The sequence below is a fragment of the Perca flavescens genome, chromosome 9 (assembly GCF_004354835.1).
Source record: "Perca flavescens isolate YP-PL-M2 chromosome 9, PFLA_1.0, whole genome shotgun sequence".
In the NCBI taxonomy this organism is placed as follows: domain Eukaryota; kingdom Metazoa; phylum Chordata; class Actinopteri; order Perciformes; family Percidae; genus Perca; species Perca flavescens.
This window is the reverse complement of record NC_041339.1, coordinates 25,503,742-25,527,741: the sequence shown is the minus strand read 5'-3', so window position 1 is coordinate 25,527,741 and position 24,000 is coordinate 25,503,742. Positions and strand designations below refer to the sequence as shown.

Sequence of the window (24,000 nt, the reverse complement as noted above, 5' to 3'; positions counted from 1 at the left end):
TCTCTCAAAATCTGACAAAAATCTTTTAAACTGACCTTTGTCAATCTGAAATGAAGACAGATTCAGCAACTGCATGGCCTATTTCTCGCTTAAAATGTTTTCAGAAACACGTTTCGGTGAACTATTTTAGTACGATATGAGATCGTATTCTGAACGAGCTGCCATGACAGTCTGTTTTGAAATTCGGGACCAGCCAGACCCATGTGACGCAATCTTCCAATCAGCTGCCATGGGTTGCGTTCGTCACGCTCATCCCGCTCGTCATTTCCAGTAAGTGTTTTAACATAGGTGTCGAAAGTGGGCACTACAGCAGTAAGAGGTTAGTGCACATTAACAGTGGCCTGACGAACCGTGCGGTACACACATGCTCCGAACCGAGACAAGCGGAACCGAGACAAGCGGAACCGAGACAAGCGGAACCGAGACAAGCGAACCGAGACAAGCGAACCGAGACAAGCGAACCGAGCGGTTTGGGTGTTTTTTCATGAACCGTACCACCCCTAGTGACTTTCTGTGCGGATTTGACCAAGCACTTTTCTAGAATTTAGTTTTGAAAAATTAAACCCATATGTGGACAGCATCATGTTTTCCTTTGTCCATCTGTGGAATACAGTATAGGTATACTTTGTAAGTTGACAGGATGTGTATATTTTTTCCATAAGTAGTAGTAGTTTGTCATGTTTCAAACATGTATTTTATTATTCAAATATTTAAAGCACTCTTCTCTTCCTGGAAGTTGTTTTCCCAAAGTAGCCATTTTTCTGTCCAACGTGCAGCCTGCCATTCTTCGTGGCCTCTACTGTAATTGGCTCTAAAAGTTAAAAAACAAGGAAAATGATAATGTTAGAAAAGTTGCTCTGAATTTTCTTGTTTTCAATATTCTCCTGCCCAGCCACGATGTGTGACAGTTTCTTTCCGTGCGCCCTTCTGCTTAGCCAATTTGCTGTCACCTGATCCTCTTTATCATCTGTCGGCCAGAGGATGCTCCCAACTGGCTGAAATGCCGGGCAACTGTAACTAAGGGGCAGGCATAACTGTGCTAAGCAGTTGGTTAAATAAAGAATAAATAAAATATCCAGAAGAACCTGGAGCCTAGCTGGATAAGGGAGAGGACTAATTTGACTAATTATAGCCAAGATGTTTCATGGAATTGTGGAGGTTAAGTGGCCTCCTGTATTCTTGAACATTATATACTGATGTATTTAAGAAAGTGGCAAGCTGAGACTGATGACCACAACAGGCATTGCCTTTTCATTCTTCCCTCAAAGTAGAGACAGTATAACGAGTGACTCATAAGGATGTCATGAAATGTATATTCTTTTTAATTTGATCTCATGTTATATTTTCAATGTTGGTTCTTTTGAAGTATGAATTAAATAGATGGGTGTTTGTTTTTACATACTAGGGCTAGATAGATGTATGAAGAAGGACTGAAACATGGAAGGAAAGAAAAGGAGGGGGCTTTTAATTAATATAAAACAGACTGTGAAAGATAAGTAGTATGTAAATAGGAAATGCATACAAATTTACCTCTGGGAGAAAGTCAGTGTGAGAGACAGAATAATGTGGCAGGGAGCCTCAGGTGCAGCTGGGATGGGAGGAGGAGGGGCATTGAGTGAAAGCTGAGAGAGAGAAAGAGGGAGGGTTCGTGTGTGTGTGTGTGTGTGTGTGTGTGTGTGTGTGTGTGTGTGTGTGTAAAGAGAGAGAGGTTGAGTGTGCAAGCTAGAGAGATTGCGTGGAGAGGGAGGGAGGGAAGTGTAAGCCAGTCGCAGCATCTCTCCTCACTGCACCAGGGCTGAGGGACTCTTCGTCCCTTCGCTTCCCTCACTGCAGATTTAACTCATTTCCATCAGCGCAGTCATCTTTTTTTTTTTCTTGCTTTTTACTTGCAGCTTTTGATAGATGCATTGCATTCATCGGTTTCTGTATGCCAGGATCTAAGGATTTATTTATTAAAAATGTGGGTTGTCCTGTTTACTGGAATTAAAAGGGGGACGTTTGCAGAGGACAGTGCTTGAAACTGGGACTCCGACTGGGACTTGGTCTTTTCTTTATGCTGCTCGAGTGGATTCCCTTTTGTTGCGCGACCAGGGTTTTGTTCTGGGCGACAGACATACTAAGAGAGGAGTTGTAGGACCTCATACCTCTACAAATAAACAGAGTGCATACTTCAAAGGACTAAAGCAAGTTAAAAAACATCTATGGTTGCTTTCAGCATTTGAGGAGAAGGTGCTAATGCTTCAGGATGTCGCAACAAAAATGCAAGTAACGCATTTATGGGATAAATAGGTGGGTTGCCGATTGATCCCCACACCCCTCTCTGCAAGTGTCTGCCACAGGATTGCTGAGGAGTCTGAGAGGAGCACTGAGCTATTCAGCTGGCCTCTCATTGCTCCAGGAGAGTCCTTCCACCTGCCTGCATGGGAGTCTTTCGATTCAACACTTTCATCAGCTACTAGACTTTTACATGTCTTTTTTGCGACTTGCAGTCCAGAACACTGAGAGGCAAGTTCGCACATTTGGATTTAAACTTTAAATTACTTTAATAGCAAAACTCATCCTGTGATTTTGACGTGCTATTTCTTTTTTTTTCTTTTTTACCTCATTCTGCCTGGGGATGGCTTGTAAACATAATTTTCCCCCCAGCGCCGTGTGCTGAGAGAGCTATGACATTATCTCCTGCGGAGATCCCCATGTTGTTCTAGCCTGTGTCTGTGTTTTGATTCAGACAATAGCTGGGCATGCATGGGCTCCAGACACTGACCAGAGGACCACCAAAATAAGGGAAGCCTGCTGTTACATTGTAAACACAAGCACCCATTGCACAGTAAAACTTTGGATTGGATTGAAGGGTTGATTCACAGAGATGGATGTAATTTTCCTTTCCAGACTTTGGTACACACTAAGAGAGACTCCTAAGAAGCTTTTATTCCCCTAAGAAATGGTTGCCTAAAGTTTATTTTTTGAAAGGCAACTGCACTAAGCAAATTTCATCTGATTTCCAGGAGTGAAATAGGAGCCATATGCAGCTAACTTATTTGATCTCCTGTGAGGACTTGTCAACAGCAGAGAGCATTGTGCTTTGCTTCATACTTTAACCTCTTCGTATGGTGTCCTCCCTCGCATCTTCTGTGCCCTTGTGCGGACAGCTTATGCCCTCAGCCTCCCTGTGGCAACCCTCATTAGGATCGGGAGATGAGGCCACAGACTGGCAGGCAAAGCAGCTGGGAAACTCGCCTTTGGAATAGATGCTGGCCACAGCAGTAATGCTACCCTCCTATCCTGGTTTACTGAAGGAATACAGTTTTTTGATATCTACTCCTGACTGTTACCCACCCACTACTTTCACTAACCATGAGTGATTGGAAAAGGAGAGCTAAATGGGTTGTGCTACCCTCCCAGAGGCTGTATTGATTTTTCTCCAGTCAGTGTTTATTTGATTGAGACCCAGCTATGTGAGAGTAAGGTGAACGAGAGAGTGAGTGTGTTAGAGAGAGTATTGCGCTCCGTTAACTGAAGAAGGCTGCAGACACCCGGTGTAGAGCGGGTGGAGGGCAGGCAGTTCTCCACTTTCAGGCCAGCTGCCTTATGGGTGACACACCACAAACCTGACCCACCTGGATAGCATCCACAACAATGAACCAGTCTGAACTGACAACGGGCTCGGTGCTCACTGCCAACAGCAGTCATGGAGACTTCTTTCCTGGCAGGGCTGCCAACCACTCTTGTCCCTTGGGCTGGGGTCTGAACGAAGGCCTAGAGGCTTGCGTCCTGGAGACTGCTGTCATTGTACTTCTGACAGTGCTCATTATTGCAGGGAACCTGACGGTGATCTTTGTGTTCCACTGTGCCCCTCTGCTACACCACTACACCACCAGCTACTTCATCCAGACCATGGCATATGCTGACCTGCTGGTGGGTCTTAGCTGCCTGGTGCCCACCCTGTCTCTGCTCCACTACCCAGCAGGTGTCCAGGAACCCATCACATGCCAGGTCTTCAGCTACGTCATCTCTGTTCTGAAGAGTGTTTCAATGGCCTGCTTGGCTTGTATCAGTGTGGACCGCTACCTGGCCATAACTAAACCACTGTCTTACAACCAGCTGGTGACGCCATGCCGGCTACGAGGGTGCATTACCCTAATCTGGGTCTACTCTAGCCTGGTTTTCTTGCCCTCCTTCTTTGGCTGGGGTAAGCCAGGCTATCATGGGGACATTTTTGAGTGGTGTGCTCACTCTTGGCCCACCTCTGCCCTCTTTACAGGATTTGTGGTGTGTATGCTCTATGCGCCTGCTGCGCTTGTGGTGTGTTTTACCTATTACCATATCTTTCGCATTTGCCAGCAGCACAACAGGGAGATCAGTGAACGGCGGGCACGTTTCCCCAGCCAGGAGATGGAGGCTGGTGAGGGGGGTGGTGGTGGGCATCACGGAGGGCATGGACCAGATCGGCGCTATGCGATGGTGCTGTTTCGCATCACCAGTGTTTTCTATATGCTTTGGCTGCCCTACATAATCTACTTCTTGCTAGAGAGCTCCCATGTGCTGGATAACCCTGCCCTCTCCTTCATCACCACCTGGCTTGCCATAAGCAACAGCTTTTGCAACTGTGTCATCTACAGCCTGTCTAATAGTGTGTTCCGACTGGGCATGCGCAGGCTCTCACAGACAATTTGCTCCTTTAGCCACTGCGCAGCTGATGACGGGGACTTCGGGGAGCCTAAACCAAGGAAGAGGGCAAACTCATGCTCCATCTGAAGGGAAGACTTTACTGCTGGGATCAACAAATGGGGAACATGAATCTTAACAGCTTAGCAGCTAGTTAACTTTCAAAAACATTGGCACAGCTTAAGCAAACAGAAAACAATTTCTGTTGTATCAGCCTGTGAGCTGACACCAATGTCATTGCGTTAGTCACAATAAACCATGGTTTATTGTATTACAAGCTTTTCAAGGAGATGGGTGCAGTGTCTAAACAGAGATTTAATGAGATGGGCACTCTGTGATGGTGTTTATTCTGTGGTATGTGACTTGGCTGTGGATCATATAGAAAGTAGTCTCCCCATGGCTTTCTTAGCCTTTACATCTCACTGTATGTCATCAGCCAGTTTATCTGTGTTTCCATCAGCCAGGTCAGACATAGTGGGAAGACAAATTCCAAAAGATTCTAAATATATTCTCTCAAACATCAAATGTGACCACACTTTTTCATGCCTGTTAAATTTTGTTTGTGGTTGTGAATTGGATTGACCTTTTTATTCGATGTTTCCGTACTTTTTATGACTGTCATTAGCAGAAACTAGATAACCTACACTTACTTGTGCTCATAAACCTGTTTAAAGGTTGTAAATGGATATTTGACTTTTTATCTGTATAAACACACAAGGTGACAATGACGACAGCCATTATGATGCTGATAAATAACAGATGGCATATGGCCTTGACTGTTTTCTAAAGGAAAGTGTGCAGTCCATTTCTGCTGAAGTATTTCATGTTGAGTCTGTATACATGTTTGCAGGTGAACAGGAGAGAGATGCAAAAAGGAAATGATGTTCTGACGCATTTTCTTTCTATAATCAGATTGTTTGGCCTTTCTATAATTAAAGTGATTAGCCAATCGCAGAATGTTGAAATCTGGATAAAGTTGCTTACTCAGACCTTCTGCAAAACAGGGTACATAATGTACAGGTAATAGCACACATCAATCTTAATCAATAAAACTCCAATATAGCACTGTTTAGATAGCTCTTCAAAACATACTCCTACATCACAGCATTAGAGCAAGGACTGTAAAATATCTAAACTTGTAAAAAGAGTGTTGAAACCTTTAAATCAAGTTAAAACCCCCAAAACGAGAATTTATTAGGTTTTCATTTTAGTCAACATGGTTACTAATCTATAATGTAGACGTTCTAATTGTCAAACCATTTAACACATTGCCTAGTGTCGTAGTGTGACCTGTATCAGATTTTCCACAGATGACATGCTGCTTATATTGTTTACCAATTTAAATATTAGCTGATTATGGTTGGTCACCAATTGTTAGGTGCACCCCTTCTAAAACGCACTTGATTTCCAGAATTCATACAAAGGATGTGCCAGTTTGATACGGAGGTCTTTATATTGAAGGCAGTGAACTGATACCCGTGGCAGAAAACTACCCAGCCCATTGCCAAGGTCCCCCCTTGCGCTAATGAAATAGCCCATCAGCGGCAGCATTCCCACCATTGGTGTGGCATTCCTGATATGGCTGTGTTATGAGTATTCTGCTAACAGTTTGATGCATGAGCGCTCATGACAGCCATTTCTAACCAGCAAATAAATATTACACCCCTCCCCCCCTTGTATATGTAGAGCCATGTATATTGGATAAGGAACAAACAACAGACTTGGCAAAGTAAAAAACAGCATTATCTAATTATGAATTTCACATTTTTTATAATGCAATAGGTTTAGTTTAGAAAGGGAAATCTGTAATTGAGCTGACTTGAGAATATTATTTTAGATGAACATCTTGGGTGTTGCTTTAAACCTCCCTGAGTTGCTTATAGGTAAGAAAAGTGATAGTAGTGGCAGTGTAGACCTGATTAGTAGGCTGATTTTGAGTGCTTTGCATCAGTTATCTTTGTTAAAGATGATAGTGGATTTTATTTCCCATCAGTGGTGCACAGGGGCTCAGGTTAATGTGATCTGATCTGTCTGGAGGTCGTTGTGAGGTTAGAAATGAACTGATCTGAAATCACATGCTTTGTTGTGATAAAGGTTTAAGGCTATCAGCAGCTTATTTTGTGGAGTTTTGTTAAACTATTGGCCGGACAATCCTCATTACTTTTAATGTGTCCCACTCTCTTTCAGCTGTACCAATTCTGTTGCTGATTTTCTTTTTCTTTTTTCTTTTCTTTTTTATAAATATACTCACCTCAAACTATAGGCCTGAATGTCTTAAATACTTCTCAATGCTTTTGTGAATGACCACAGTATTTAGTGTGCACTTCTCACAAGGTCAAACCAAACTGGGAATCACACTCTAAATGTGGTAACTGGGCTTGTTGAATTTTCCTGTTTTTTCATGATGTCTGTGCCCACGCAACAAGTGACTGTGCTGGGAATGGCAGAGTATAGGTTTTAGAAAAGAGTCCTTAATGAATTGTTTGTGGGCTTCGTATTGGAGATAGGTAGTTACAGTAACTCAATTCTGCTAAAAAATAAATATAGTTATTTTACTATAGTTATTTCCCCAATCTGAGGCTTTTGATATACAAAGTGCAGAGGATGTGTAGTTAATGCAACACACATACTGCCTTTGATTATGATTCTCATCATCTTATCCAGTAATATGGTCACTCCAGTCGATCTAACTTGTACATTCCCTTGATCATTGGATCAGTGTCAAAGCATAATTCTATTCAGATAAATACAACCACATACTATAGCCAATATCTTACAGATTTCTCTCTTTGCTCATATAGTAGTGTCATCTGTGGTTTATGCCTTGCTTGTAGTATATATTTGTCCATACTAGAGACCAAGTGACACAGCAAACCCAGCCCCTTGATAGTGTAACTGCATTCTATGCTGCTTAACAGTAGGCTGTGTAAGTCATTCCTCATTTTAAAGCTGCATTAAGTGATTTTTTTTAGCACTAGAGGCAAAAAGACTCTGAGCCTTTCATCTTATTTTATTTTAGTGGCAAGAAACTTCACATCCAGCAAAAACAGCTATGATCATGCCATTCAAGAGTCTTTCTGGCCATTCTGATGAATGTAAGTACAATATTGTTGTTAATTCAAGGTTTGGTAAACCAACATTATCAACAGAAAAATATCAGTCTCTTTGGGTTATCTACATGTTCTTCTTTCCTTACCAGCCATTTGTTTACTTTGGCTCTCTACAGTTTCACATGAGGCAGGTAGCCTACAGTCAACTTGAAATAATCACGTGCTGGAAGTGGCTGCCCATGATCTGTACTGTATGTGCCGGCATTGTTTTTGTTTTGTTAGTTCTAACAATTAAGATAACTGTGAGGTAAAAGCAGCTGGGTGAAGCTGCAGTATGGGATGTTGATTCTTAGCGGGATCATCAACGTTCATCACCCTTCAACACATTAAGGAGTCGTTTAATTAAGTTTTAGTATTAAAAAATATTGCTTAATGCAGCTTTAATGCATTACAGATTGTTCTGTATACGTGCCTAAAGATGTATTTTGTAGGAAAAGTGAAAAAAAGATGTTGAGAAGTTACTGTTACATGGACATGCTGCACTTTTTTAAAAACATTTTCCAGCTACATGAACACTGTGTACACATCAGAAGGTACATTGTCGTTTCATTTAGTTTTCCATGACTGATAGTTCAGAGGGGTTTCCACTTGAACCAAGAATAGGTCACACAGTTGATCTGACTTGGGCCTTCAAATGGGTACATGTTCAACAATCTGACGTCTACATCATATCTGTAAGATAAGAGGAGACAGCAGATTTGTCTTAGTCTTGTGAATTCCCTTCTATAGCCATATGACCTGGCATATATATGGAATAGTAATAGACTTACAATGATATTTCTTTTATTTTGATAGCTTGTATTTGTGGTGCTCTTTTGGAGCATAGTGCAGTGGGGTAGTAGAAGGTATGTATAGAGTCTGAATTAGTGTGGTATTATCTTCACAATGTGGTGACATATAAGAACACAACAACATATAAGACAGGAAAAAGCAAAGTTATGTAATAGCCTAAAATAAAATAGCTCCGTTGTTACCAAATGTAAAAGTTGGAATTTTCCATCGAAGTGGAGATTATAGTATTTGGTCAGAAGTTGCACAAATAGTCATTCCTTTGGTGGACTTTTTTTGTAGCGGGTTATGTCTTGGCTCAAGGTTTCAAAAATCCAAGAGTCACTGAATGAATATTTAAAAAAATAAATGGTTTATATGTGTCTGTATTACACTGACCAAACTAAGTGGTAGATAATCAAACCAAGTCATATTACTTTCAAGTGCATTGATCTGGGCTTTTAGTAAAGAGTTTTATTAATTACAGGATAATATGTATTTATTTATTAAGTTATGTTTAATGCTTTACACAATATACTGTATATGAGTATACTGTATGTAAAGTGTGTGTGTATCTGTTTTTAATCTGCTGTACAGCCAAAAAAAATCAGACAAACTCTGACAAAGGTATGGCGCACCCATTTGTGTTAAATCAACTAGGCTGCTGATGTTTTGAATAGGAGGCAGAGTGTTTTAAATTACATAGTATCTATTTTTTTATTTTGAAATTTTGTCAAAGACTACAGTATGGTTTTGTTGTTGCTGCCAACCGAATAAAGGTGAAAATAATAGACATTCACTTATGTGTAGTATCTTTTGTGAAATGTGTGTGTTTCTGTAGACACAATCACCAGTTATCCAGCTTTCATTCATAACCAGTGGAACTCCCCAGAGTCACCCTCATATTTTCTCCACTTGGCACCTATCTTAAGGAGTAATGAGGAGAATGGAGATGGGGGCTTGTTGCTAGTGGCTGCCAGTTTGAATCCCCAGGCTTGTTCAGGTGCACTTGAGCTAGATGATTTGATATACAGGACCACTTACTTTTGAATTGTAATGAATGTGTAATAATCACAGAAGTAAGCATGCATGTGTGTATGCATAATGAAGTCTAATGACCAGATCAAATGGTTAAGCAATGTGGCGCCTCCGTGGAGAAAAAGGATCTGGGATAACATTTGCCACCCTCTATTTTACCAGCCTCTTATCAGAGAATAAAGCCCAAACAGATGGACTCTGTTGTCATTTTCCTGTTGGTCATATATCAGTCTAAAGTTCTGCCCCTGACAGTTGCTCCAACTCAGTTATGAGCAAAGCAAAAATTTCATTTTCATCCGAGCCAACAGATGGCTGATCAGGTGGCATTTGCTCGGTAACAACTCAGCAGCAGGTTAGCCTTTCCTTTAGTCCCTTTGGGAGGTAATGCACACCATCATGCCCTCTATCTGTGTGAACAGTATCCTCATTATAGAGCCTGATCCCTTGTTCTTGGTCTTAAATTGGCCTTTGAAATTCATACACTCAACCTTTTAGATTCCAGACGAGCTTTGAAACAGCCATAACCCCACTGTCTTCACTGAGTAGCATAGTGGAGAGACGAGAAAGAGGAGATAGAAGAAGGTATTGGAAGAAGATTGAACAACAGGTAATGGAAAGGAACTGGTTAGAGAGAGAAAAAATGGCAAGAAGGTGAAGTGGTTAAGTAGACTCCCTGAATGAGAAGAACAAGATGATAGACAAAAGGAGGATCAGGAGGGAGGAAGGTGAGGGGGAGGTACAGTAAGGGGGAAGTATAGCTGGTAAAAGGAGGTATGGGAGAAGGAAAAGAGGGAAGAAGCATGAGAGAAAGAATGATAATTAGGAGGATATATGTAAAATGCTGGTAAGATCTATTTCACAAAAAAATGTAAAACTTGAACAATTATTAAAATAATAATTACGCTGTTCTAGCACAGGGCTATTAAAACTGCTCATTGCATTAAAAAATATTGATGCATGGCACAAAGCCTTCTAACTATTTTAATATACAATATTGAGTCGTTTTTAATGTTGTTTGTGTAGAACAAGTGTGTTTTACGATCATGCCAGCAGCCATGTTTAAGAGCAGGCTCTTTTTGGATGCTTTACCAATTTTTTGTTATGTTTCCTATCTAGTTTTGTAACGAAAATCTGAATTTTTTTTCCTCCTAGTAAAAAGCATTTCATCCACACTAACTATTCAGCCAAACCAAGAGCAGCTTTCTGGTCCAGGCCTGCTCAATATTCATGCCTGACACTAAATCAGGAATTCCCTTTTATTTCCACAAATGGCAGCACTCTCCTCACTTCCTCTTTCCCCTTCCATCCTGCCACTTTCCTCCTCCTCTTTCAGTCCTGATTGAGAAAGGACCACCTGACCGTCTTTTGAGGTGGGGAAGTCATAATTGGAGGGGAAGCCAGTTCCTGCCCCTGTGTGCTAATGCTGGAGGCTTGTGGCGCCCAACGAAAACCTTTGATGGCATAAGGAGGACACACTTACCCAACACACCCTCATACATCTTGCATGGCCTCAGTCAGTCTTTGAACATGTGGGCTGCTACTGTGGCCTGGTAGTTGACAGTTGTTGATCTAGGCCCAGCTGATTGTGTGCTCTTAGAGTATGTAATGTTACACATGTATTGATCCATTAACAAGACTCTAGTTGCTCTGTGATTCTATACTTTCAATTTCATTGCAATTCTTCCTATAGTTTATCACCAAAAAATATAAATGTCAACCTCATGGCTGTCACTGCATTAGCAAAGTCAGACAATCAATGTAATAGTTGTTGAGATATTTCAGTCTGCATTAAAGTGGTGAGCCGACAAACTGAGGCCATTATTGCCATCCGTAAAGCCTCCAGCATGGCTAAAATGCGAACATGCATGCTCTTCTTACACTTTTACTTTATAACCACAATATTTTACTGGCTGTGCGGGTGGAATATCTCGGTTAATAACACAATGAACATAGTTGCTGTGGGAAGGCAAGTTTTTATTTTCTCATCTTTTACCAAGTTTTCACAGCTGGGGATCCCACAACATTTCAAATAGACTTTTGTTCAGTGCTTTGTGGAGAAGTGTCCAAAACGTTTCATTTGTAGTTAACATTCATTTGTTTGGATTTAAGTTACACTCTATGGTTTTGAGGTAAAGCATTTCTTGCCTGGAAACATAACAGAAGCTGTCCGAATTATGGCATTTCACTTTTCCTATTCACCATCAGCAACAAAAATTCAGGTGTATATGTGTACTGTGTAATATGACACAAAGCTACAAAGCCTAATAAATGTAGTCATTGATGATGGAAGCACACAGTGATGCTGCAGGAAGTATCTGTAGTTTAATGAGAATACTGGGAGAGCCTCAGCAGAGTGTACAGTAGGGACTTGCCATTTTAACTACACAGTATCTTTCATAAATGTTACTATCTTTCTAATTGGCATTGTTGCTAAGAGGTTACACGTGTCTGCCAAGTGACATAAGGGTTGCAGGTTTAATCCCCATAGTGGACCTGAATCCTGTCAAAGTGCCCCAGTGCAATAAAAGGGACACTTACCTGCCTGTTCATTGGAGGGTGCCCTGGATAAGAACATTGGAAATAGCCTTAAATGTGGAATTGCACAAAGTCCTCATCTGCTTTTTAGATTTCAGCACTTCTATTTCACCTTTGGACCTGATGATTGCCATAGGTAGGCTTTCTATCCATCAGCGGGCACTTGACTGAGAGCTTTCTCTTCCCTCTTTTCTAAGTGCTTTGACTCTCCTGAATGTGCTCATTGGTCTTGCTGGTTGCAAGTAACGTTCAGCATTCCACTTTCAGTATGAAAGTCCAATTCTGCAATTTTTAACTTATTGTCTTTTTAAGTCACGGTTGCAAAATCGTTTTGTCTTGAGTAATGCTGACTGTGCCACTAAAAAAACATTTTGTCAAATCCTACCTCGTCCTTGAGCACCAAAGCATCTCTATGACTAGCGGCAACTACAAAAACCAATTTTGGTCAGAGTTGTTATTTGGCCTGTGATGGGACAACATTGGCTATGTTGCTGATGGATTGTATTGGTATTTAATAGATACGACAGCTGAAGATAGGAAAGGGCCACGGGTCGGAATTGAACCTGGGCCGCTGCAGTAAGGACTGAGCTTTAGTACCAGGGGTTGCATGCTCAACCAGGTGAGCTACCAGGGCGCCCCATAACATGGGTTATTTTTAACCTAATAAGGAATATTTTTTGTGTTTGCCACTTGTCCTTCAAGGCCAACTATATATTAAGTTATTTTCAACCTATATTTCCCATAAATGTGGCCATTGTGATTTAAGGGTGTGGGATAGGGATTGCATTACATTATAAATAATACAGGCCTTAAACATCTAGTAAAACAAAACTGTCTGTGTGAGTGTGAGATGGCAACCTCCTCTATAACTGGGCCTTGCTGCCAGCCTTCTGGCTGAGGTTAGCACGCTCAGAGCCCCTTTATGAACACTTTTGTGTGCACACACACCAGAGACAATGATAGGGCATCAGCACTGAATGTGTACAATACATGAACATATAAAGAGAAGAAAAATTATACTGGAATTGCTGTAAATTAGAAATGTGGCATGGAGAGTGAACAGTATATACCTTAAGCTCCGTTATAATCGTAGGGAGCTAAAAGACTCTTAAGCATTCAACATTTAACAGGTTAAAAAGCACAAATTAAGATGAGCCTGACAGAATAGAAATATAGATAGATTGGCTGAACTGAGCAGCTAGTTATTGATTCACTTGAACCACTGTAATGATCATTCACCTGTGATTGATAAACGGACAGCAGTGATCTACAGCATCACCTCTCTCCTCCATCTTTCCAATCTCTCAGTGCTTCATGATCAGAAGCACTGAATATTTTAACACCAGTAAATGTACAGGAATTAGGTCATTTTGACCATTTTTTAAATCTAAGTCATTTTCCATCCACATAATTTCCTACTTGAAAAGGTCAATCAAAAGAAAAGCTAAACTTAACCACAACTAAATGTAATAATCTATTTAAATTATTTATATATATATATATATATATATATATATATATATATATATATATATATATATATATATATATATAATGTGTCCACTATTTTCAATTTTAATTTAAAAATGACATTGGCATGAAAAAATGTAGTCTGTCAAAACTGATATTGCTCATTAGTGCCAGCTAATACTGCTCATACAAAGGAATTCACTTGGTGTCGATGTGATATACCAAGTCAGTAGTATAAAGGTGGTGGGTTTGGCGTGCGTGCATGTGACGTCATCACGCACGCCGCAAAACCCACCCTGTAATCTGGTCATATGAGCGTGCATGTAACGTCGCGGGTGCCCGTTGGTACTCGCGGTCGCCATCTAGTGGCCGAATGTGGTACTGCATCTAATCGTTGCTGGTACTCGCGGGCGCCATCTAGTGACCGAATATGGTAGTGCATCTAATCGTCGAAGCTGCGCGCGCATACCGCGAACGTAATGATGTCGCTGGTCGAACGCCGGCACACTACGGCGCCATCTAGCGGCTGAATATGGGAGCGCATCCCGTCGTCGAAACTGCGTGCGCATCTAGCGGATGTGATGACGCAGCGGTCGAATGTCGGCACCCGCGATAGCCATCTAGTGTCCGAATATGGGAGCGCATCTCGCGAACGTGGTGACGTATGTAGTGTGGGCGGCCGCTTCACCACTACAGGGGTCTGGTGCACTTGAGCGGAGGCGGATTCTCACAGACGTAGCTATACACGACGGAGGACATTCATAGTGCGTGTAGCACCCTTTTTACCACGCTTGCGTTTTCCGCAACAAAAGGTCATCTGGAGTTTGTCTTATGTTTTGGTGAAAAACAACTAGGGATCGTTTCTCAGCAGTGCCCTCTTTAGCCTTTTGTTTACTGCTATTTAGCTCTTTTAGATGTTTTTTTAGCTAGTCTGGTAACTAGCTTGTTTCCACGTTTTTTCCACATCAAAAGCCCTCTGGTGTTTCACTTTTTAATTCTTTTTTTTTCGCTACCTACAAGTGGTAAGTAAAGCTTGTGTTTAAGAATGTTCAAAGCTATTTAATTCATTCAGTCATTCATGAATTAGCTAAAACTTTGATCGTGTGTTCGTAATGCTGGTGGGTTGTACCACATGACGCTAGTGTTAAAAAAAAAAAAGAAAAGTTGTGTTAGACCAGTAGCTAGCTTGTAAATGTGGGGTCTTTTGTTGTGAGTGTTAAATCGTCATAAAGGGGTTTGGTTTGTGGTGTTTAAAACCCCTTGTTTCAAGACGGGGTCTGCTCACTTTTTTACCTGCATTTTGTAGCTACGTGGCTAGCTAAAACTTTCCCTCGTTTTCTCAACAAAGTCCTCTGAAGAAAGAGGATTCGGTTCTACAGCAATGGCTGCATTTGGTGAGTATATTTAAAAAAAAAAAAGAAGCTTATTGTAAGGTATTTAATTCATTCAGACATTTGTGACTTAAAAAACGTTTTTTTTTTTGTGTGTTATAATGTAGTTTGCATCATTAGGTGATCGTGCAAAGAGCTGGGATAACGTGGCTGTGTTAGTTGACGAAACTATTAAACCACAAGGTAAAAAACTTATAAATATATTATACACTACAGCATTAATTGATTTAGTACTGTGTTTTCATTCATTTTGTTTTTGTTTTTTTAAAAAGCTCCGTGTAGCCCATTCCTACAGACCCCAACACGCCAGAACATTAAACCAAAGGCCACTCTAATAAGGAATAAGAACACAGCAAACAGGTATTTACGGTTTATTTATCTCTTTCAGTATGTAATATTTATTACTGTTTAATTTATCACTGTGTTTGTAGCCATCTAATATATATATATATATATATATTTTTCTTTGTCTAGACAATCAGCCCCTGAACAAAGGATCCGCAAGGGCGAGGGCTACTCGCTCTCCCATGTGGCTGAAATCAATCCTGTTGAAAGACCATGTGCTTCGATGCCCCTCTCTGTGAAAGCTGCTACGCCTAACGTTCGCCATCGTAAGCCTAAGAAGCAATTTATTGAGGTGAGTTTAAAAGGAAAATAAAGCGCGACAAAAAACAGTTCCATCTCAAAAACGACACCTTGACAAGGAAAGTACAGGTTGTTTACAACAAACGACGTGTGCTCCAAGACTATACAACCGTCCCTTATGGCTACTAGGGATGTTTCAGGATTTGATGGCAGGCTTCAACACCCTTTTAGCCTCGTTATCAGTGGTCCTTCGAATTGTGGAAAAACATATTTTGTCAAAGACATTATTGAAAACATGTCCTCTGTTATTTCACAAAAAATTGATAACATAGTATACATCTATTCATGCTGGCAACCAATATCGATCAATTGCTTAAAGCGGTGAATATAAATTTTGTACAAGGTCTCCCGGAATCGTTTCTCTTGACGAGGCACTCTTGCCTACTACTAAGAATAATTTGCTCATTATAGACGATTTAATGAATCAAGCCTGTGATAATTTGGAAGTTCAAAAAGTTTTCACACAGTATGTCCATCACCGACGTCTTAGTTGTATATATTTAGTGCAGAATCTGTTTATTCAAGGTAAAGCTAGTCGTACAATCAGTTTGAACACCAACTATATGATTATTTTCAAAAATGCTAGAGATCAACATCAAATAAGCTTGCTGGCACGGCAAATGTTCCCCGGAAATTCTAAATATTTTTTAGAGGCTTTTAAAGACGCCACTAGTTACACCTTTGGCTATCTATTGATAGATTATAAATCCACAACCCCCGATATTTTAAGACTCAGAACAGCTCTGATATCCCCACAGCAGGTTGTATATGTTCCTAGAAAAAAAGGTGTAATAATGTCAAGCCGAATGGAGAGGAATTTTACATTGTTAGACATGCTACATAAGGCGTCACCCAGAGCGAGAGGTGTCATTGTGAGCAACGCTAGTCCAGACTTTATCAATGCGCTTTGTGAAATAGCTTTGAACGTCCTAAGAGGCCACATACCACTGTCTAATAATCAGTACAAACTGTTAAAGAAGAAGAAGAAAGTTATTAGACTAATAGCTGATAAAAAAGTTAAACATTTAAAAAAAAAAAAGACAATCAATCAAACAGGTGGGTTTCTACTCCCTCTCCTGGGTGCCGCTATCCCATTCATAGCAAGTCTTATCAACAGGAATTGAGATGGAACACACGAGAAAATGTTTTTGGTTCCACAAAATCAATTAGTGGCATTACAACCTCCTCAAACAACGGACTCCTCAAATGTATCTCTCGACAGTCTGTACAAAGTGAATTGGACCGAGCCATGAGTGATATATTGAAACAGCCTGACATTGATGTATATGAAAAGCTAAAAGATATTCCAGTATTCTACAGCGGTACTTAGTCATGATAAAACAGGGTGAACGCGAGAAAAGTGTGATTACATTATCAATACCTGAAGTTGATTCAAAGGATGATTCAAAAGATGAAGAAGAAAATATGTTAAAGACAGAAGTGTTGAAACATATGCCTATAAGAAATAAAAGAAATGCAGAATACATATTGGCTTCATTATCCCGACACAATGACCAGTTATCTTGGACAAATCAAGGGGAAATAGTTGTTGAAAATAAGAATGTGCCTGGAAGTCATCTGTATGATCTGCTGAAAAGTGTCACAACCCATAATAATGTTCCAGAACACTCTAGACCAAAAAAGGGTGGAACATATTTTTAAAAACGTTAGCTAGCTTAAATGTGCCACTCTCCGTAATCCCAAACACGAGGGCACGCTGTTCTATTGAGGCTTTTAAAACTGTTGCATCATCTGAAACTAATACACAAACGCCTATGATTGTTCCACGAAACCCTCGCACTCCTAGAGCAATAAGAATGGCCCCTGTATTTACACATGGTACACCATCTGCTTTTACGAGCAACTAGTACTCCTAGAACATTTAGTATTACACCACCCATTGCTAAGACTCGCTGGTCTAGTTTTTAATCTTTTATATTTTCTATTACACTACTTTTTTTTTTTTTTTTAAACAAACATATTTTTATTATTTTCTATTTTACTTTTTTAAAAACCTATTTCTATTATTACACTACTTTATATTTTACTTTTTTTTTTTTTTTTTTTTTAAAAACCTATTTCTATTATTACACTACTTTATATTTTACTTTTTTTTAAAACCTATTTCTATTATTACACTACTTTATATTTTACTTTTTAAAACCTATTTCTATTATTAACTACTTTATATTTTACTTTTTTTTTAAAAACCTATTTCTATTATTACACTACTTTATATTTTACTTTTGTTTTTAAAAACCTATTTCTATTATTACACTACTTTATATTTTACTTTTTTAAAAACCTATTTCTATTATTACACTACTTTATATTTTACTTTTTTTTTTAAAAACCTATTTCTATTATTACACTACTTTATATTTTACTTTTTTTAAAAACCTATTTTTATTTTGTTTTTATTCTATTGAGAGGGGTGTTTTCTATTTGATGTGTTTTCATTCATTTTGTTTTTGTTTTTATTCTATTGAGGGTGTGTTTTCTATTTGAGGTGTGTTTTCTTTATTCAACTATATGAAAAGTCAGTGTTGTATGTAAACATGTGACATAAAATGAATGTGTTTTACATAAATTTTCTATTCATGTGTTTGGCTTTATTCGACTACGTGAAAATGCTGTGTTGTATGTAAACATGTGACATTAAATGAATGTTTTACATTAATTTTATCTGTTGAATGCATTTTTTTCTGTATAATTTGTTTTAAAAAATAAAAATAAAAAATAAAAAATAAAAAAAATTAAGGCATTATAAGAATAGTATATTCCACATTCTTTATTTTTTGAAAAGAAACATCATTACACAATTTCTACCTATAGGTGGAACATGAACATTGTACACATTTAAATTTCTGATCGTGACACACAACGGGGTGTATACTGCTAACAAAATGGCTGACCATTGTATCGTTGCATACAAGATTAGTGCCATACATGCTCAATACTTTTGTATAAGGAATCTTTTTCTGAATATGACATAAAAAGAAAACGCAGTGCTGGCCACATGTTGTAGAATAATTATTTTGCACTTGGATTGCTGAATGGTACATCTCCACACAGTTCTTTAAGAGGAAATTGCCAATTTCCTGCGGAAAAAAAAAAAGGTAGGTGGATGTCCAAAGCTATCAAAAGAACAAACCATGCTTGTTCTCTGTAATGTAAATACCTAGCCAGTGTTCACCCGGCATATTACTGGGCTGTGTATTTACAACGAGCATGGCGGGTAATTTACAAACGACTGTTTTTGGGAGATGATCGCATGGTATTACTCCTAAGAAATTTGTGTCTCTATTCATTCTTTTTCTAAGGACGCTGGTGAGTTCTATTGTATTCATCTTTAGTAGTGGTCCAATAGGACTTGCCGTCTGTTAGATATTTCGATTACAGAGTCAAAAACTGAATAGCAGATAAGGGTCACAGTCCTAGGAAGGGATTTCTGAACCGAACTTCCAAGCGAACGCTTACCGTTCTTAATCAGTGAAACATTTCCTGAGCCCCCACCGTCAGGTTCAAATTAAAACAAAATAGAGTATAACCAGCCCCAAAATCCTCTCGTGTTATGGCTAGTGACCTGTCTTTTAAATGGCGTCCTGTTGATTCAATCAGTTGATAATATTCCCGTACATATTGCCCTCTTTGAAAAAGGGGCTGAAAAGGACGGGCTGGGTGAGGCTGTCCATCGGCATAAAGGCTAATAAATTCTGTATTATAGTTTCCAAAATTAAAGGGTTATGGGCATACGACCCAGTGTATGCTTCATTATCTCTGGCTATGACTACAAATTTAGGAATCTGTCCTATGAATAGGTTTTCTTGGTTGCAAACACGTGTGCCTGTAGGTATTGAGAAGGTTTTTAGAGCTACTCTGTCAATAGCATATTTTGCATTAGTATGCTGTAGGGCCCTACTATGAGCTAGTCTAACAGTTGGTGCCACTGATATTTTCTTGACAAATAGACTAGCAGACATTATTTTCACAGCGGCCAATTGGACATTTCCAGGGGTCATTAGTGCAAAGTCATCTTTTTGAACGTATGAATTTCAGAGACATGTCCACACCATTTAGCAACAATTTTTCTTGAAAAAACAAATCTGCGTGTACTGGTGCTATTAATTCAACAATACGGCTTTCGGATGTGTATTCACCCCTTTGTGTCAACCCCAAATTATCGCCTGTGATAGAGGTCTCATCCATTTTGCCCGCTGTGTCCTTACAAAATAGCCCTGTGCTAAATTGCGTAGCCAATGTGTCCTTTCCATAATTCAGAAGACATTCTATAACGGATCGATAAGGATACGTATTTGAAGACTGTGTGATCAGTCTATCACCCAACATTATATCTACTTGTGAAAAAGACTGCATCCAGGATAGTTTATAAAACCTACATCGGCTGCGTTAGCCAACAATGTGCCATCAGGGTTTGTAATCCTTACACGTGTATACAAGTATGAATCGTTAAGGTCGAGATAATCCTCCCCGCTAGCCGAAATGAAAAATTCAATAGGACCTCCGTCCGTTAGAGCTGACATTGGTGGGATTTCTACAAATGTAGATTTTTCGATAGATGTTTGTGTGTACGGTACTGTAAACAGGTCCAATTCGTCTTCACACACTCTTCGGACTGATTATGAATAAACGCCATGATTGATTCTGTAAAATTAAAATATGTCTTTTGTCAGGGACAGAGAGCGTCGTTTCGAGAGCTCTGCGCCTACTGACAGATGCTTTTTTGAGAATTCTTCGTTTTTGGTGGTGTTTTTATGCTTTTTGTTCACAGTCCGGATACGCCCACATCCTGGCGGGCTTCTTTTTAATGCTTTAACGCCTGTACACCATGAGCCCATTGCCCTGTTGTCTGGATGCCACGGCGTTCCTGACATTAGTCACAACATCGCCAATAAAACCACTTGCTGCTGTTTTCAGATGGGGTTTGGCTATATTAAACCCCTTTTTAAAAAGTGGAACAGCCATTCAAATAAATTTCTGAATATCCCCCTAATCCATGCCCATATTGTGTGCTGGCACCTATGAAACCCGGCAACTCTCCACCAGCTTGATTCATGTAATAGTGCATATATCTTCCATCATCGGCTGTGCACGCTTTCCTCATCATTTTAATGATGTTTCACAGGTCTAAAATGTAGTTTGACAATTACTTTTCCGTATGAGAAAGGGATGTGTTGGTTCTGATCGTCTCGTAGTTCTATCTGAATATCAGTAATAGTCGAGCGTGACAACGATGTGTAGTGAGGACTGTCGTAACTCAGAGTGGGCATACGTTTGCTCTCATCAGAGATATTTATACAACGGACAGGGGTACATGACTATCACCCGACTAGCTGGTAGTCCACAATGTCACTATAAATAAATATATTATAACGACCCCATGGATGTCGGCCGGGTGTGGAGCTGAACATTTTAAATGGGGGCCAATGTGTATTTCAACACAGAGTCTGGTATGAACCCAAGAATTTCGCCAGACGTCCCCTAAACACAATATTCCATCCGTCTCCTCCCGTGAAAAGAATCTTATTAGTGATAGGGTTGTGGCTCATAGTTATGTGGGCTAGGGCTGTGTTAGCAGCACATTTCATATTATATTCATTAACAATGCTGGCGATTGTATTATAAGAACCAACTGTTAGCCTTGTCTTGTTGTACATTTTCGTTTTAGGTAATCGATGAAATCAATCTTGGCATCGTTCTCGGTGAAACTATTCCAGATCCTGGGGTATTGAATTTCAATAAGACCAACTTCATACGGTGTTTGTAATATGATCGGTTTAGCCAGTTTTGTTCTGAATTGCCAAATCTTATTATTTGGATAAACTAATTGTGAGGCATTACTAGGCAGCGTGACAAAAAATCCGTTCTTATTCATAGCTCCAACACCTTTCACTAACAAACCACAATGATTAATATTACAAGACTGACCCCTCTCTTTTATCTTGCATCAACTATGTCTTTTCAGAGATCCATGAATTGAATTTCTCAGGCCATCCTAGCCATTTCACAAGTACAAGCTTTTTAACGGCCTATTTCCTTCGAGCCAGCACTTTCTCAATTTTAAACACTTTGTTTTTGTCTACAATTACAGCCTGTAACTCTGCTTCGTAAAGGTACCTGTCACAGGCTCCCCTATTGTCTTTCAGTATATAAACAGGAGGAGTTCTACCTATACGTTTTGATATTGTAAAAACTCATCTGTAAAGGTCTGTTGGTAACCTTTACTGAAAAATGCCTCTGTGCTTTGATATCCTAACGGTGTCCCCATCTGAAATTTAAACAGCACCGTTCCATGTGGTTTCAGTTTGTACAGAGTGTTAAAGACAGTTTTCTCATTGTCTTTACATCACGGAGGACGGAGCCATTTTATTGACCTATGGTATGCAGCGTTGTAAGCAGCAACCATATCTTGTACTACCTCAATATAGCGGGCGTGAGTTAACAGCCGTTAAATATCTCCACATTCTGGTTTTGAAAGTCCTATTGAAACGTTCAACCACACTTGATTTTATTTCATTCGATGTGGAAAAATGGTGAATTTTATACTGTGTCATCAATTTTTGAAAAACCTTATTATAAAATTCTTTTCCAGCGTCTGTTTGAGCTTCTGGGGTATCGTCCTTGTTCCAATATTTCCTTAAAGGCACTTGTCACAATAGGACCCGATTTGTTTTTAAGACATATTACCCAGGCATATTTAGAAAACACATCAATACATGTCAATAAATAGTGCACATTATCGTTTTCCGATGAATATTCAGACATATCGACCAAATCAGCTTGGGTGCTTGTTGATACCATTAACAATCACTCTGTTTCTTGGGAAGTGTTTCAATGCAGGAGCGTGCAGTGTATCGCATCCTGCCTCAGCAGAAACTTTTTTAACCGTGGGGATAGTTGGAACAAGCCAGTACATTCTTTAGCGGAATCACGAAGCCGCTGCACTCCTCCCAACCCTCCTGGGTGGGACGGATCATAGTATATTTTGTGCATAACCTTCTCCATGATTCATTTAAAACACAAGTGAACACATTAGAGTTATGTAATTCTTTTATTTTTTTACAAAACACACTCACACAGTCATATATAGGACAGTTATGAAGACAGTGAAACCCGTTCTATCATAGATAGCATATTGGCTAATACGGATACATTGCTTTTACTGATTATGAATATATTTAGTTTTGCAAATCCTGCAAGACATCAGTATACTGTTTTCTTGCACATACAAACTCACTGTATCTACAAGCATTGTATACATAGTAAGTAGGTGATAAACTTTCAGCATCTTAAAATTGCGTGTAATGTTGGCTATGACGTCACAAAATGTGTCCACTATACTCTCACGTGTCATTAACATTGATAATAACATCTGCAACAGATCCTCCCAAAGGAGGGTATTATGTTGTCTTCTTACAATCACCATCAGTTTTTCTAACCTACTCACAACTGTCACGATCACATCAGCACTCTTACATTGGTATTTTTCAACGTCGTTCACATTATTAGCAATGGCATTATCTAAAATACCAGATAAATGCGATCGTGATATCGCTCACTGATATGGTTATACATTACACCTAAACAATTCCCCATATTTTCACACTGTTAGTTTTTTTCTTGCATATAAATCGCGCCAATAGTCCCCAATCTCTCTAATTTCGGCTATTTTGACAACGTCCCCCTATCATAGAGTCATACATAGCACTGATTTTTAGTCGTAACATCTTCAGCCGTTTTCAACTCGTACAAAACTGTTTTCGATACTCCCCCGATTCTACCCTCATCAGCGGTGAGATGTTTCAAGGACAGAAAACGTTGCACTACACCAATGAATTTATCAGTAGGAGTCTTTTCATAAGCTGTTCAAAGTGGACAGTGTAGAAGTGTTCTGGTAGCCCCTCTAAACAGGCATGCTGATTCTGGCTTGGATGATTGATCTGACAGCCCGAACAAAGCTCTTCCAAATACTTGTAAAGAACAATGTTAAGAAGATGTAGAGGCGCTGTTTTAACGCTATCTATAAACAAAGATGACACCACCCCATCCGTCTGATCAGGCGCCTCTGTGTCCGAACAATCAGCAACACCTCCCTGTTGTAATGTAGCATATGTTGAGGGGGGGTTGTTTGATATGCACATGTCTGAGGGGAAGTGCCCCCAAACAATAGAGATGGTGGCAGGGGAGGTGTAGGTGGGGATGGTAGGAAGTGTTCCGGCGATAGAGGTGGCGATGATGGCGATGATGAAAGGGATTGAGGAGATCCGGATGCCTTTAGGGGTGCAAATAGCCCAGGGGTGTTAGGGAGGCGTACCTGTGGGGTCGAATGAAACCACTCCAGATCCTCTGGGAAGAAA

The 24,000-nt window shown here is 39.7% G+C and overlaps 2 protein-coding genes across 2 annotated transcripts in view; both read left to right on the top strand.

Moving 5' to 3' along the window:
• Positions 1-24,000, top strand: part of rabgap1l (RAB GTPase activating protein 1-like) — a 144,961-nt gene that overhangs the window by 45,216 nt on the left and 75,745 nt on the right. The gene's annotated exons all lie outside the window — the stretch shown is intronic.
• gpr52 (G protein-coupled receptor 52) lies at positions 3,637-4,803 on the top strand. Its single transcript, XM_028587572.1, has one exon. The coding sequence runs from the start codon at positions 3,637-3,639 to the stop codon at positions 4,753-4,755; it is 1,119 nt and encodes a 372-aa protein (XP_028443373.1). The 3' UTR covers positions 4,756-4,803.

Bases quoted from the DNA above. Each gene is read 5' to 3' on its own strand.
- gpr52 (XM_028587572.1), top strand. From the start codon at position 3,637: ATGAACCAGTCTGAACTGACAACGGGCTCGGTGCTCACTGCCAACAGC.